The sequence below is a fragment of the Strix uralensis genome, chromosome 6, assembly GCF_047716275.1.
Source record: "Strix uralensis isolate ZFMK-TIS-50842 chromosome 6, bStrUra1, whole genome shotgun sequence".
NCBI classification, from domain to species: Eukaryota; Metazoa; Chordata; class Aves; order Strigiformes; family Strigidae; genus Strix; species Strix uralensis.
In genome coordinates, this window is record NC_133977.1 from 27,212,555 (window position 1) to 27,227,946 (window position 15,392).

At 43.4% G+C, this 15,392-nt stretch overlaps 1 protein-coding gene across 1 annotated transcript in view; it reads right to left on the bottom strand.

Moving 5' to 3' along the window:
• Positions 1-15,392, bottom strand: part of LOC141945337 (unconventional myosin-X-like) — a 97,585-nt gene that overhangs the window by 22,624 nt on the left and 59,569 nt on the right. Inside the window, exons 22-27 of the mRNA XM_074873379.1 lie at positions 14,767-14,873; positions 10,131-10,436; positions 5,952-5,991; positions 3,667-4,458; positions 1,401-1,524; positions 651-894 (exon numbers count right to left, since the gene is read on the bottom strand). Of these exons, the coding sequence (XP_074729480.1) occupies positions 651-894; positions 1,401-1,524; positions 3,667-4,458; positions 5,952-5,991; positions 10,131-10,436; positions 14,767-14,873 (1,613 nt within the window). The remainder of the gene's footprint in view (positions 1-650; positions 895-1,400; positions 1,525-3,666; positions 4,459-5,951; positions 5,992-10,130; positions 10,437-14,766; positions 14,874-15,392) is intronic.

A 15,392-nucleotide genomic window follows, 5' to 3' on the forward strand; every position in this document is an offset into this window, starting at 1 on the left:
GAATACAGTTAATCTACTAGAAAAGCAAAGTTTAAGGCATTAAATGGATTTTCTTCCAAGACACCAGCAGACTATATGGAAGAAGAGATAACAGGGAGGCTGATATAGAGGGCTGTTTACAAAGTGGGGTGTGCCACTCTTTTTGGCACTTTGCAGGTCCACATAATGCTAACAGGTGACTAGTCTCTCCTTTCTTACAGCAGGAGCTGAGGAATTGGCTATGGCAGCAAAAAGAGCGTTCAGGACTCAGGAAAAGGCATAGTACATGCTGCCAAATTCAAATCCTGCTGTGAGCTTCATACCACCTCTGTGAAATGCCTGGAGAAGCCAGGAAACAGATGGAGTCAGGGTAGGGGAGAATGCATGGGGTATGTACTTAATTAGCCCCTCCTGGTCTGGCTCCATCCATGGCTTGGAAAGAGCTTCTGCCAGATTATGAAATGCAAGACTGGAAAAAGAACTATCAAGTTCTTACCAGACTCCCTCCAGAGTAAAACTAGAAGCTCTAATTGTCTTTTCCTTCCCTCATGTTTCTGATTCCCCTAGCCCTATGGGGGATACACAGGCCAATGAACTGGCAGCACTGGACACTTCATTATTGATTGAGAGACTGAATACTAGACATCAAAAGGATTTATTTCTTCACTCACTTTGCCCTTCTGATATCAATTGTCCCCTTCAGCTTTTCCTCACTATCATTCTCAAAGTACATCAGCTTGGATTCTCGAAGCACAAACCAACGGCGTTTCCAGTTGCGGCGTGAAAGCGTTGACATGCCTCCACCTTTTTTATAGAGCCAGCCTGACTTCAGTGCCTCTTGCTTGGTGCGGAACCACATGAAGGCCTCGTTCTTCAGAACACACCAGCGCCGCCTCCATGGGTTCATAAGACCTCCTGCAAAGCAAGGGAGCAAGATTTCATCAGACATGCAACAAGGGCCACGTTTCCATTCTGATCCTGCTTCATGGGCACGCAGTTGCCACTTCAGTTCCTACATGAAACAAAGGAGCCGAAGACGAGAAACAAGGTTATGTTTAAGTCTGGACAGAGAAAAACCAGAAGAAACTAGTGAAACAAACACAAAATATAGAAATATATGCACTACTCAAATATTTTCGTACTGTCTTCACTTTTGTAGTTCAGAATGAGTCATTTAAGCCCATACCAGCTGGGCACAATTAGGTCTTGGAGGCAAAGATATCCAGTCTAATTCCCTGACATCCACCTCCCAGGTCTTGCTTTTACTTGCTTGTTTTAAATAAAAGAAGAAGGAGGGAAAAAACAAAAAGAGAGTAAACAGAGAACTAAGAGCAGATGAAGATGATGATTTTGGAGAAACAGAAGAGGAAAGAGGGTTTCCTGGATTCCATTCTTCCATGATTTTGGCTAAAGCTGCTTACCTTTCATGTAGAGATAGCTGTGAAAATAGGGTGGTCCCGAGCCATTGAAGATAGTGACTCGTCCATTACAAAACTCTTCATCTGTATCAATGTAAACATCCACTTCCTCTTCACTGTCCAGAAACTAAAAGGAAAAGAAGAAATACAGGCTACTTGGGTTCTAATGGCCACAGGAGGACTGGAGCAAATTAACAAGGCTAGAGAAGTCACATGATCAGAAGGTGAAAAACTACACATACTCCCTTTACCAAAAAAAAGCAATACAGTGAAACTAGAGGTTTGACAGCTTATCCATTAATGCCTAAAGCAAGAGTCTCCAGAGCATGGAATTTTCATACCAGAAAGGAGAATGACATTTGGCAGTGGACATGGCTAGAAAACTCCAGTTACCTGCAGTAACAAACCTCCCTGCTTCAAGGCAGAGCCCACAGTCCAAAATATAATTTAATGGGATTAAGAGAAAATCTTTCATTTTGGAGAAGCTTTCTGATTTTTCCGGCAGACTGATCTAACCCCAGCAAGGAAATGCCTTGCTTTGGGTTGATTAGGAAAAAAAGCATGTTCCAGGATAAATGAACCCTAAAAACAAAGAGTTAAATTACTGAAATAGAAGTACTGTATTTACTCATCCCCATTCTCCAACTAGATAATGGCCCTCAGCCATAGGAAAGTACTTCACACACGAAATCCCAAATTACCCTATCATTTCCTTTACCTCAAATACAACTTCCTTTGATCAGCTTTATTAATTTAATACTAATGAAGGCAGCTCCTCAGACCTTTTCCTTCCTCAAATGAATGTTCTTTTCATTTTCTTCTTCTGTCCTCTCCCTGCGACCCCTCTGAACTCCTCTTTTATTTCATTCCTGGTCTACTCATTTATTCTTCCTCTCTTGCCATTAAGTTTCAAAAAGCAGGTACTCGTGGATCAGCAGCTACTGATGGGATCTTGACCCAGCTGCAATTATCTCTTCCTGTGGCTCATGCCATGACATAGTATCAGCTGGATTTTTCATGAGTCTTAGTCACTGAGGAGCCAAATAAAACCCTCCACTTCTATTTACATTTTAAGAAGAATGGTAAAAACCGGCCTAAGCTGTGACAGACTGATTCATGACTTGAAGATTACCTGACAGTGATCTGTGAGTACCTGCCCACCGAGAAGGTAACTTTACTGAAGCAGATCACATCATAAAAAACTCTGATGGCTGACATTAGGGAAATGCAAACAGGAAAAGTCATGCAACTTTTTAAGAAGGGTCACAATCTGCCATTTGAAAAGAACAGCAAAGTAGTAAACTGAATTCCTTAAAAAAAAAAAAATTCCTTTTCTAAAAGATATTTTGTAGTTCAAGTCACTATTCTCAGGGACATCATTTATCTGAAGTATTTTTATGGCTGTCATTGGCTTCACACCTGAACTCCTCACAATCTCATGTGGGCTTATCTGACATCCTGTTCTGTGAAGGGATTTATTGTCGCATTATCAAGCAGCTAGCCTGAGGGCACTAAGGAGTCCAGAGCCTACTGTGGGATCTAAACTGAGATGCTTCAAAGGCGAGACTAATAGCCCAGCTTTACTACCCTGTCATTGTCCCTGCAGTAGGAATGAAAAGGTTCAGTGGTCTTGGTAGTGTGCACTGGGACACAGCCCGGATGAGCACAGTAATTTTTTCTAGCCTTAAAATAGCTTAATTCATACATAGCGGCTGAAAAGAAACCCTTGACTGTGAACAGTAACAGGACTAGAAAAGAGAATCTTTAGTGATGGAAATAAATCAAACCCCAGCCTTTCCCTTTCTGTTTTGTGAGTGTCCACTGGAAGCTCAGGCTACTTCTGTGAAACCTCTCTAAGGCAGAACATATATCTACAAGATACTAGTTCCCTGCTTTCAGTCTTCCTAAAGGGTGTTACCTTAGTATGTGGTGATGAAAACAATCTAAAATAGCCTAGGTACATATGTGCTCGCTTGTGTACCAGTAGACACTGGACAAGCTCTCTGGCCTTCAGCCTATCTATGAACGTCCCTTTTTTTCAAGATTATTATGGATGTAACGTTACTATATATTAGTAATTTCATGCATAATATATATTAAATAATATATATGATATATTAGTATTTCATGTAATATTTATAACATGAAATGTTACTATATATTAGTAACAATACAGAGAGCAAGCAGGCATACAGTAAGAAGAGAAGGATGTTACAAATATCACCGAAGTCACACTAATGACTGGAAAGGTGAAGGGCGGGATTCTTACCGAGTCCAGGCTGCCACGGTTGGAGTCCAGGCTGGTACCATGGGAGTGTCTCAGACCTTCCTCACCATTCAGAGGCTCAGCTGAGGCACTACCTGCATCTCCACAGCCATCAAACTCCTCATGGTCATAGTCAGATTCCACATCTGGGGGGGAAGTGTAAATCGGCTCTCCCACCTCTCCACTGTTACTCCTCTGCTTCTCAGAGACAGTGCTGTACATGCTTTCTGCTGGGTCAGATAGGGCACTCTGCTCCTTGGGGCTAGTGGTTCTTTCCACTGGTTGTCCTGGAGCAGGGACAACCTCTCTCACTTCCCTTTGGAGAAGTGAAAGGCTTGTGTCCACAACTTCCTCTGAGTAGTTATCATTGTTTCTTGTGCCATGCTGATTCAAGACCACCAGACTGGAAGTTGGCCGTCCTTCATCATCAGCATGGAAACCCTCATCCACCTCTTCTTCAGCCAGTGGTGCCACCAGGCTGCAGTCAATGTTGAGTGTCCCCTCACTAGAAAGTGAGCGCTCTAAATTCTGCACACTTTCATCCAGATTGCCAAAATCCAGCAGCTCCAAGAACTCCTGGGCAACTCTAGATGCCTCCTTTTCCAGCCTCTGGATCTCTTCTTCCCGTTGCCGATTGATTTCATTCCTGGTGTTTTCACAGATGATAGACATGTGATCCTCCTTCTGTTGCTGCAACTTCTCAATCTCCTTCTCCAGTCTTAAGATCTCCTCCATCTGACGTCTCTCTTCTTCTTGCAGGGGAATATCTACCTCCTCAGTCTTTACTGCTTCCACCTTAAAGAATTTATAATAGTGTTAAAGCAGTTTCTTCAGACTATATGTGTTCCTTGCCTAGATCTCTCATTCTTCCTATCTCCTGTGCTTGCCTTGTACTTCCTGTCTGCAAAAAGATGACTCGAAGCATCTTGCAACCATCCAAAAGCTAAGGGTAGAACTACTGAATCTTCGGGTACCTCCTTTTTTCCTGCAGCCTACCTCCTTTCTGTTTCATACAAAGAAGCTCACTGGAATCAGTGAATTTTTAGAAGAGCCTCTCTGCTGCTCATATTACAGCTTTTTGTACACAACAACTCGGAAAAAGCATTCTGAAAGTCCGTCCTCTCTTTTTGAACTATCTCACACACATACACACATATAGGGGAAAGCAACTATATACAAATACATATATGCATAGCCTGCTTAAGAGCTGAAGATTTCCCAGAAATTCATTAAAAGATTTGGGGATTTCATTGCTTCCTGAGTTGGGAGTCTGACCATCAGAATCTAGGTCTGGAAAGGATATATGCAATGAAGCAGGACTGTATCCACTCCAACCTCACCCCACCAAAACTCCACCCGGAATTTCTTGGCATTCTTTAGCATCACTGGATGGATGACGGCTGGCTGCTGAAGACTCTGTCTTCCTCTATTCTCCACACTGAAGTTAACAGGAAATTTCTAGCAAGTACACAATAATTAGAAGACAGAAGATACTGATAACTTTCACTGATGTTTAGCTATAAGATAAAGCCGCTCTCCCCTCCACAGAGAATGTTGAAAACATACACACACAAGAAAAAGCAAAAATAAATTCCAAAAGGATTTCATGTACTTCCTGATAGGAGTATGACAATGCAGCCAATGAACTGGCCCATTTAAGCCACAATCCTTGTTTCCTTTACAGTTACCCTGTTGCTTGTTCTCTACTTGATTCTTGTGGACAAATGCATTTCTATACTCTAATGTGTCATCTCTCCTGAACAGAGATGGCCTGAAACTGGGGAACAAGTGTTCTGGGAAAAGAAATAAGAAGATACACAGCTGTTTACACACACCTCAGGGTAGGTGGTCTGTTCTTTGATATATCAAGTACCAATAATTAGATCAGTTACAAGGGGGTTACTTTAGCCATGACAGCAGCCTGCTGCACTTTTATTTTGGCTGTTACAGGCAACAGTCCAGCAAAACAGACTGTTACAGTGTAGCGTATCACAAGGTCATGTAATAAGCTCAAGCAGCGGAGATAAAAAAGGATGCCCCATGTTCAAGACAGAAATTTTCAAATAGGAACTATGCAAGCTGGTACATGTGCCTTGGAAAAAACCCTACCTTGTTAACTCTATGCACCTCTGCCAAAGCCAAACACCTGCAGGTTTTGAGTGAACAAAGCCCATTTTTTAAATAATGTTGCCACAATAGCAATATTAACTCCAGGCAAAGCACAGGCAATGAAGGACCCTTCACAGATACTCAAGAGAAAACATGTGAAAAGAGTAACTTAAACTTACCTGAGCCACCTGGAGTAGCACATTCAGTTGCTCCTTTTCTCTGTTAAAAAACAAGACATGATAGTCAGAGATAGATCCGGTTCTCCTACATGAGGGTTTCAGAATTACATGGACACATCATCCCTCCATGGATAAGGTTAAAATAAGGTACCTGTTGTAAGACTGATTTAAAAGCTTTTGTAATTTAGTAAAAATCCAATTCTCTGTGGTTGGCATGACCTTTGTGGATACAACAGATTTTCCCCATGCACTTAACTTTCAGATCAATCAGGAAATTGGATTAGTTGGAACACACTAAGGAGGACAGTGGAAACAGTGACAGAAAGAGATCAGTTTAGACCCATGATAAATGTAAACAGGATCTTCTGAAGTACTATACACCCATGGATGTTAAATGAAATTGTACATACATAATTTACAGATATCAGGAAACTGTATTTGTTTTTTTTTAAACAGAACAGAATTATTGCAATACAAGCATTAAATTTATGTTTTGTTTTGCTTTTACTGTATTAAAGCCCCCAAAAAGTTATGAAATTTTTGTACTTTGTTAGATGACTAAGCTGAGAACTTTTGATTCTGAAGACCTGGGTGCTCCAGACTGCGTAACTTCTCAGTGGCATGCAAAACCTAGTTTACTAGTAAAGGCTGTAAGAGTCAGAGTTTGTTAGTAAACATGAGTAGAGGAAAAAAATTATCCCATGGTGCTGCATCTCCACCCAGATCAAAAAGGCTGTACTCCAAGGGAAAGCTGTCACTGTGGCCAGTTTCTCCATATCAAGCACGCTACAAGCAATTCAAAGAGTAGACAGACAAATGTCAGGGTCCCACATAGGGAGCAGCAATAGGATGTGGCTGGATGGAAGAGTCTGCCTGTAGCAACCAATGTGCAGCTCAATTCAGACTGGCAGTGGTAGCTTTCAAATCTATAATTCAAGCAGAACAGGAGGGCAACAATATTTATTTCCCAGGCCCTGCAGCTTTTCCCGGCCAAATTCTAAATTGCAGCTGCAAGTCACAAAGTCCTTAAAGCTCTCACTCTTCCGCACTCTCTCTCAAAAAAAAAAAAAAAGAAAAAAATCAGGGAAATGTTTATAAATGAAAGCTGACATAAGTGAGATCCAGATGGTTCCAAGTCTACTGAAAGCTCTCTAACAGTAGTCATGAGTTAAACAACTGCCTTAAAGAGAAGAAGCTCTGTTCAAGAAGCAGGGCCATTTTAAAACAAATCACAAATACCACCTACAATCTACACACTAATTCCTGTAACTGTTCCTCACATTTTTTAGACCTCTGATATTTTCCATCCATCTCCAACTGATCCACACTCTTCCTGAAATGTGATACCCAAAACTAGGGACAGTACTCCAACTGAAGCCTTACCAGTGCCAAGCAGAACAGAAGAATCAACCTCCACATCTTATAGAAACAATCCTGTTTATAGACAGCATTTGCTTTCTCCTCTCACACAGCATGACACTGGTGACTAATGCTCAACTTAGCCTCCAGACCTTCTTCCTGCTGTTGAAGCAGGCATCCCTCCTTCTCTCTCTGTGCATTTGATTATTCCTAACTGTAGATCTGCATATGTCTGTATTGAAAGTTATCCTATGTTTTTCAGACCATTTCTTTAATTTGCCAGAATTATTTGAATTGTAATCCTGTCTAGCTATATACTTACAGTCCCTCACCAGATGGTTTTATCTGCAAATTTAGTAAGAATATTCGTATTTCCTTATCCAACTCACTGTGCACTACTACCATATCCAGCACAGACCATGAAGAATCCCATTCAAGGTTCCCTCCTATTTAACAAAAAACTACTACTGTTTACTCATTAAAGTGCAGTAATACAATGCAGTCAAAAACACAAATCCTACTCTTGCTTCATGTACTTTTTTCCGAACTACATTCCCTATAGTGTCTTACGAGTATTGTCGTAACATGTCAAAGCCCTTACTTACCCTCTGCCTACCCAAAGCCAAGTTACCTACCCTCTGTGGCTTTTCCCTATCCATATTAGGCATGTCATAAGCTAACACAGAAGGAAACAGGTCATTTTAATGCTCTTTGTTTTTCAGAAATCCACGTTGGTTCTTAACTCCTTTATCAAGCATTTACAACTGTTTGATTATTTGTTCCAGTTATCCTCCTGAAACTGAGGTTAGGCTGACTGGTCCATAATTCCCTCATTCTTCCCTTCCCATTTTAAAAAGGGGTCATTATGTCTGAAATTTTCCAGTTTTATAGAAACTCCATTGCTATCCACAAAGGAGGAGAAAGAATAGCTACTGATTCAAACTGCTTCAGCCAGTTCTTGAAGTACCCAAACATTAATTTCCCCAAGTCCAAATTACTTCTCTGTAATCTGATTTATCTGAGCATTCTCTAACCTTTTATTTCCCTGGTAGGTTCTGAATTCTTGCACATCTGTGCTAACTGTATTTAGTGTCCAACAGTTAAGCCTTTTGGGGAAGACAAATAAAAATAGGATCAAATACCTCAGCCTTCTCAACATTGTAATTTTTTCTTCCTGTTGAACAATAGACCAAATTGCTCCATGTCTCCCTTTTACTAACAGTTTATGCACAATAACTGCATGTCAACTTTTAGTTTGTTACAGCTCAGGTTGCATCTTGGTCCTTCTAATTTTGTCTCTGCACGTGTGTTGGGTTTTTTTTACTTGTTGTCAGTAGATTAGCTGATTCGCAATTTCTGTGGACTTCCACCTCATTTCTGAGGTCAAATGGAAGTTCAGGAATTAGCCAAGTTGGTCTGCTACTGCCTTTTTGGCTACTCACTCTGAATGAAGCCATTTGACATCAAGTAGAAAATGAAAGCAAAATGAGTAGTTCACCTGACTCCCAGAAACACTGATGCTTCTTTACAATGATGCTGGGTTCAACATACCTTTCATGGGCTGGGAACTAAAGGGCAGGGGCAGAAACACGCTAGAACGAATAAGCTAAATAGGTCCTTTTATCTAAAGCTAGGTAGGGACAAGCTCTACTTGGTACAATGGGGACTTTAGACCTGACAGAGTGTCTGTAGCATTTGATATCTGCAAATCTGTTAGTGACATTCTGAACTTGCACAGCTTCGTGTTGCTGATGAGGCTGTTGTTGAAAATTGACACGTTGATAAAATGGAGCCTTCAGTGTTGTTCGACAAATTCCTTGACCAAACTGTTCATCACTGGTGTCACTGACTCCATGTCTTGTCCCAGCAGATACATCACCCTACTGTCCCCAGTGAAACTGCAGGCCATCTCTTTTCCTTGTGACATGCTTCTAACTTTAGAATTTTGTGATGCTTGTCACACATTCTGGTCTGCCAAGATCCAACTTCAGGACAAGTATGTAACAAAAGCCTATAAGAAACATAGCCAACTATTTATCAAAAACTTAAAATGTCACAGGATTATTTGTTCAAATTTATATAATAATCTCACAGTCGAAGTTTTGTGCTTCTTAAAATAAAAGATTATCAAGAGAGACACACAGCTTGAATAGGATGTAAGTAACCATGGAGTGAACAGTAAATGATGCATGAGGTGCAGGATTCTCAATAGGGGTTCTGTCACTGCTCAAGATTGCCTCTTTTTGTCACACTAGCTTTTCCTTTCCCCTCCTGATCTCTTAACACATCCATATCCCTGATGAGAGATACACAGCAGCAGGAACAGGGAGAGCACGTGTATTCTCATGAGTGTAAGAACTGCAGGAGCAGCGCAGGTGTGCTGCCCATCTTGCTCTCTGACCCAGCTTACTGAACACACCAAGACCCATGATACTGTCACCTTCTCACACTGCTAATCCCTCCAGATATTGGAAGACTGCATAAAACTTCCTTTACCACTGCAAAGGCAATGAGAAAACTATGCATTTCTGCCAAGTTACTGAAAACTGCCTCCTTTCATGTACATTCCAAAGCAGAAAAACACTAAATAGAGGCAAAAATGCGCCAGGAATTAGCTTTCCTAAAGGAAGCAGGACACTCCTTTTCCACGCTGTTTTTCTATTCTAAGCTGCCCACAGCCCACCCCAACTCTGCCTCCCGGCACTGGGACACTATCTCATGCAACTGCTGTGTTACCATCACACCAGTGCCCCAGACCCACTTTTACACCTCAGCAGCTTTAGTGCCAGGGAACTATGAGTGCAAGATACCATCTTGTACCTTTCCTTCACCTCTTCCTCTTCCTGTTTCCTCCTACGCTCCTCCTCTTCTTGCCATTGTCTTTCCTCTTCCTCTCTTCTGATCTGTTCTTCCTCTTCTTGCTTCCTTCTCTCCTCCGCTTCCTGCTTCCGCCTGAGTTCCTGCTGCAGCAGGTGCTGGTAGAGGCTGCGAGCCAGGCGGCCACGCCAGTGCTTCTGCAGGGTGACTGCAGAGGCCTTCAGTCGCAGCAGGCTCTTCTTCCAGAAGTATGCTCGGTAGTTCTTTTGGATTATAACAACACTGGCTAGCACCTTTTGATACTTCTTCCTAAAAACAGAACCAGACACTTAATGCACCATGAAGTAATACATGCTTTGCATTTCTCATGCCCTGGTACATTGACCAACCTTACTACATCCACAGAAAAATTAATTTGGAAAAATATTGCTCAGCAATGACACAATTTCTGTTCCTCTACTGCCACTACCCATAAATCATATTCTCCTCACTTTTCTCACTCCTATATCTACCACTGGTCTGTTTCTGTCGGCACCTACTTTCACGAAGATCCTCAGAGGATAAAGGACAGATATTTGGCACGTGGAAAGAGAAGGTCCACTGGCCCAAAGTCTCCCTGCATTGCACATACACACATTCACTGTGCAATTAGCGTAATCACTCTGTGGGGATTTATTATAATAAAAACATACAAATGGCCTTACTATATGAGAACAAAGTCCCATATTGCCCCATCTTTTAAGTGCCCAAAAGCAGATTACTCCAGGAAAAGCAAAAACAGGACAAAAAAAGATCTGGTCACATTGATCTCATATTGTTTGGGGGAAAACACAGCGATACCACAATATTGATTGCTGAATGTAACGTTGTAACAGGCTCCCATAAACATATACTTATATTGCACAACATTTTGCTTAAACAATGATATCAAAATCAACTTTGCAGCACTTTGAAACCAAAAAATATGGTAGGGTCCCAAAAGAAGAAAATCGTCATTCAGTATTTCTGTAGTCTAGTGACATTCTAGAAAAGTCAGTTCTTGCCTCTGCATTACAGACTATTTTTATCAAGGACCTGAAAAAAAAAGTCACTGGTAGAAGTTCGTACATGATACACAACCTGGGCAAGTAACAAAAGAGTTATTATTACACAGTAATCTGGATCAGTTTGTAAACTAGATTGAAGCAAACATTAAACAATCCAAAAGAGCCAAACATAAGGTCTTGTATTGAAGAATCAAAGGCCAAACACACCTATGTGGGACTATGTTAGGAAGCAGCAAAGTCACAGAAGGATTTTGGGGACACAGGGATCATTAGGTGAAGGCAAACTCCCATCACAATGCTATAGAAAAATATACTACTGGGACTCTTATACCTTCAAGGAGAAATACTGCACAGAGGGGGACTGCACTGCTGCTTTTATCCCGTGTTCAGTGTTAGCACCTCCATTTCAGCAACAGTGTCGGACCCTCAAGTGGTTTCTGAGGAAGCAGGATTGGAAACAGAAATTCTGGCTTATAGAAAGAGAGCACTTGTTCTATGACCTTAAGAAAGACAAAGCTAAGGAAAGGCTTGATCCCACTCAAAGTACTCACATTTCTGAGTGGCATTTCTACTTATTCACCAGGGGACATAACAAGATTTAATTGACCTGAAGCTGAAGTCTATTCAGGCTGGAAATAAGTGGAGATTTTTTAAAGTTACTGAATATATTTAGACACCTTAATAACTTGCTGTAGGGAAATGATCATTGGTACTATTCAAATCAAAACCTTCTTCACTCCAAACCAGAATTTGCAGAGGGAAATTCTATGTGGCTGTTACACAGGATCTTGGGCCAGCAGGCTACAGTAATCCTGTGAGGTCTTACACTCCTAGAAAGCGTGCTGGAAATAGCACAGTATTGTCACATATCCTTCCCACAGACCTTCTGCAACCCCCTGAGGAAAAGACACACCTCAAAATCCCCTTCCTGGCAATCAAATCCCCTTCAAATGGCAACAGGGACCCATGCTGACAGCTTGCCACCTCCCTGCACATCAGATACGTCAGTCTAGTCAAGAAAATCAGGGGAGGGATGCTAATAGCAGTAGTGTGCAGAGGTCATGCTCTTTTCCGTAAGTATTAAGTCAAAGGGAGGAAGCACAGAGAAAAGAGGAGGAAAGGGAAGAGGTGATAAGAAGTGGGAGGTTTTAGATTAATTGCTCCTAGGCTGCAGTCCCCTCACCCCTGATCCCACTGTCCTCCCTGTGCCCTGCACATGGGGTGTGAACAGCTGCACACACACTCTCTGCCAAGGCAGATATAAGTGCATCAAAAAGGGCACTCTGACTTTTACAAAATGCATCTGCCAGAAACTCTCTCTAGTGCAACATGTGCCAAGCCCTGCCCAGCTACAGGCCAGCTCTGCCTGCTAATCTGCCAGGCTGAAGTGCCCCCTCATTCCTCATGACCGCAGCCAAGCTTGAAGACGCCCTTCAGCTGGAATTGCTGCACACAGGCCGTGAATTTCATTCCCCTTGTTCAGCCTTCCACTCACCCTCTTACACTGTCCAAAGAAATTCAACCTGCAGCCCATGCCAAGGAGTTGGGAGACATCCTCACCATATACCACAAGAGAAGGCAGGGAGGCTGCAAAGCTCCAATGCTGCGTTTGGAATTTAGTTAATTATTCCGTCCATGAGCTGTAGTTAGCAGTTACGCCTCCAAGGACTAGAGAACACAGAGCCATGGAGTCATTTCCTACTGTCTTCTTCCCCTGAGCAATAAGATCTTGCAGAATCCAGGGACACGGCCGAATTTGTACATGGATCCTGCAAGCCTGGGAACAGTTATGTGTATTTTAGCTGGTGAAGCTGTTACCTGCAGCTCAGAGTACCACAGATTAGCTACAAAAATGGGTCATTTGAATGGGCTTGATTTTCTTGTCTCACGTTTTAGTGATCAGTCAGATACTAGGCTGCAGGGAATGAGAGCAAATAAAACATTCTCACCCTTAGGACTGGTTCTCCAGGCTCACAGAACAAGTTCACAAAGGGGGAAAAAACAGGAAAATCCTTCCTGGGGTGTATGTACCGTTCTTCGCCAACCTACTTTGCATGAGACCAAATGAATTTAAATACACTTGTCCTTGCAAAACTAACAGAAATGGTATCAAGCTTAAAGCAGCGCACACTGGTACTCCTGACCTCTGCCCAACTCTGCACAGACCAGCAGCACCTGCCCAGATGAACTCCCTCTTGCTGGACCTTCTCCAATACAGGTGCAGTGCAACTGGAAACTCTTCACAGAAAAGTTTTCCAGTCTCCCTCCCTACCTTTTCTCACTCCCTGCTCTCCTCTCCTGCAAAGTCCAGCTACCTCCAGCTGCTTGTGAGGATTTCCACTCTGGCTGCAGAAGCACAGCTTGTTCTTAAAAGATGAGACTCAGAAGAGCAACATGTGGGAGCAGCAATTCAGATCTGTGGAGACTGGAAGATCACAATGTTTCTAGCTAAAAGGAACACTATTGCAACATTGTCTCCATCACAGCCCTGAGGGCAGCAGCTACCTTCCCAGGCACTCAGAAAAGCAGTAATCCAGTTTGCCTGCAGTGATATTTCCCAGAAAATCAATTTTCCTGTGCTAATCCCTACCCTCCTCTCCAAATGCTAGACACAAAGTAAAATAGAGTAGAGGCCCTGACACAAAGAACTTGCAACCTCATGTACAAACAATAGAGCTAGCTCATTTGTTTTCCTAGAGGGAAATAAATAAATGAATAAAAGCCCCTGAGACCACATATGTGTTTTGCTGATACTCCACGCTGGCAAGGCAGGGTACAACCCTTGCACACATCTCCCAACACAAAATGAGCTACCTGGTGTAACTGGAGCTGTAAGAAGAGTGCCTCCTGGAACAGCTCTGCTGGCCAGGGATTTCACCTCCTCACACCCCTGACTGACAGGTGTCTGGAGCAGAGACCAGCCAGGAAAGAGCATCTTACTGGGATTAACTCTGCATGCCACAGCCATTAAGGAGTCAGCTGTTACACTGACTGCGAGGGGCAAAGGAGGGGCAGTTTGTCTGCAGTTGGTTCTCCCAACCCTCCTCTGGTCAGGTGCAAAAGGGAGCGGCAAGAGGAGATTACTGGTGCAAAGCTGGCCAAAAACCAATTCTGAAGAGTTAATTAAAAGGAGAGGGAGATCACGAGGCAAACAGGCAGGGCGAGGAAAGAGGGTGAGCAAAGCCAGAGCTGCAAGTGAGGAAGAAGCAATTTGCAGGGGGAGCAGAAAACAGAGTTGACAGGTATAAGGAAAAGGAGGGGACCCAAAGCGTAGGTGGGGCCCAGCCAGGAGAGCCCTGAAGGCAAGGAAAAGGTGTCATCAGAGTCAAGCCATGGGTACAGAGGTCCTTCCAGAAGCCTGTTGAGCAGGGTTGAGGGAGAGTGCAAGCGTGCACAGAACTGAAGAAGAGGTGGCAAAGGTGGAGAAAGGTTTCAGCAGGACTGATGCCAGCAGGGAGGGCAGATACTGCAACTCTCCCTTACAATACAGAAGGGGAAGAAGGGAGGGATGCAAGGGGACTAGAGCAAAGCAGGGGTTCGGGGCAACCCAGGCACCCAAGCACAGGGATGGTGGGGCAGCCCCCAGCACTGACCTTGCCATGTAGCCCAAGACGTGGGCCCGGATGACTATAGCTGCTTTCCTCAACTCCTCTTCCCGATCCTTCTCCAGCTTCTGCTCAAGAGCTTCCTTCAGGAAAACCTGACGCCACGGGGAGGAGTTTCAATAAACACAAAGAGAGGAAAGAAGTCAGTCCCCGGGAAAGCCGGGAGGTTTCATCCCCGGGCGAGCAGCGCAGAGCGCGCCCCGTGCCCGGCGCGCCAGCCCCGGCGCCTCGCCCCGGGTGCCCGCACTCACAGCACCGGGAAAAAGTTTTGCAGCAGCGACAAGAGCCGAACTCGGTGCCCAACCCCCGCCTCCCTCACTCTGTGGTCAAGACTTAAAAGAGAGAGAGGGAGGGAGCAGAGGAAGGAGGGAAAGAGGAGGGAGGAGGAGGAGAGCCTGGGCTTGCGCCTGTGATTAACTCTTTCCCAGCTGACAGCTTTCCCTGCACAATCCAGTACCTCCCTGCAGCAGGCACTGATACCTACGTGTGTGATTAAATATTTTGCAAAAAAACTCCTCCGCATTTCAAGGAAAGGGAGGAGCATTTCGATTTCTAGAGTCCAGGAAGCAATCTTAACAGCAGTGCTAATAATGGAAGACAGTTGGAAAGCTAAA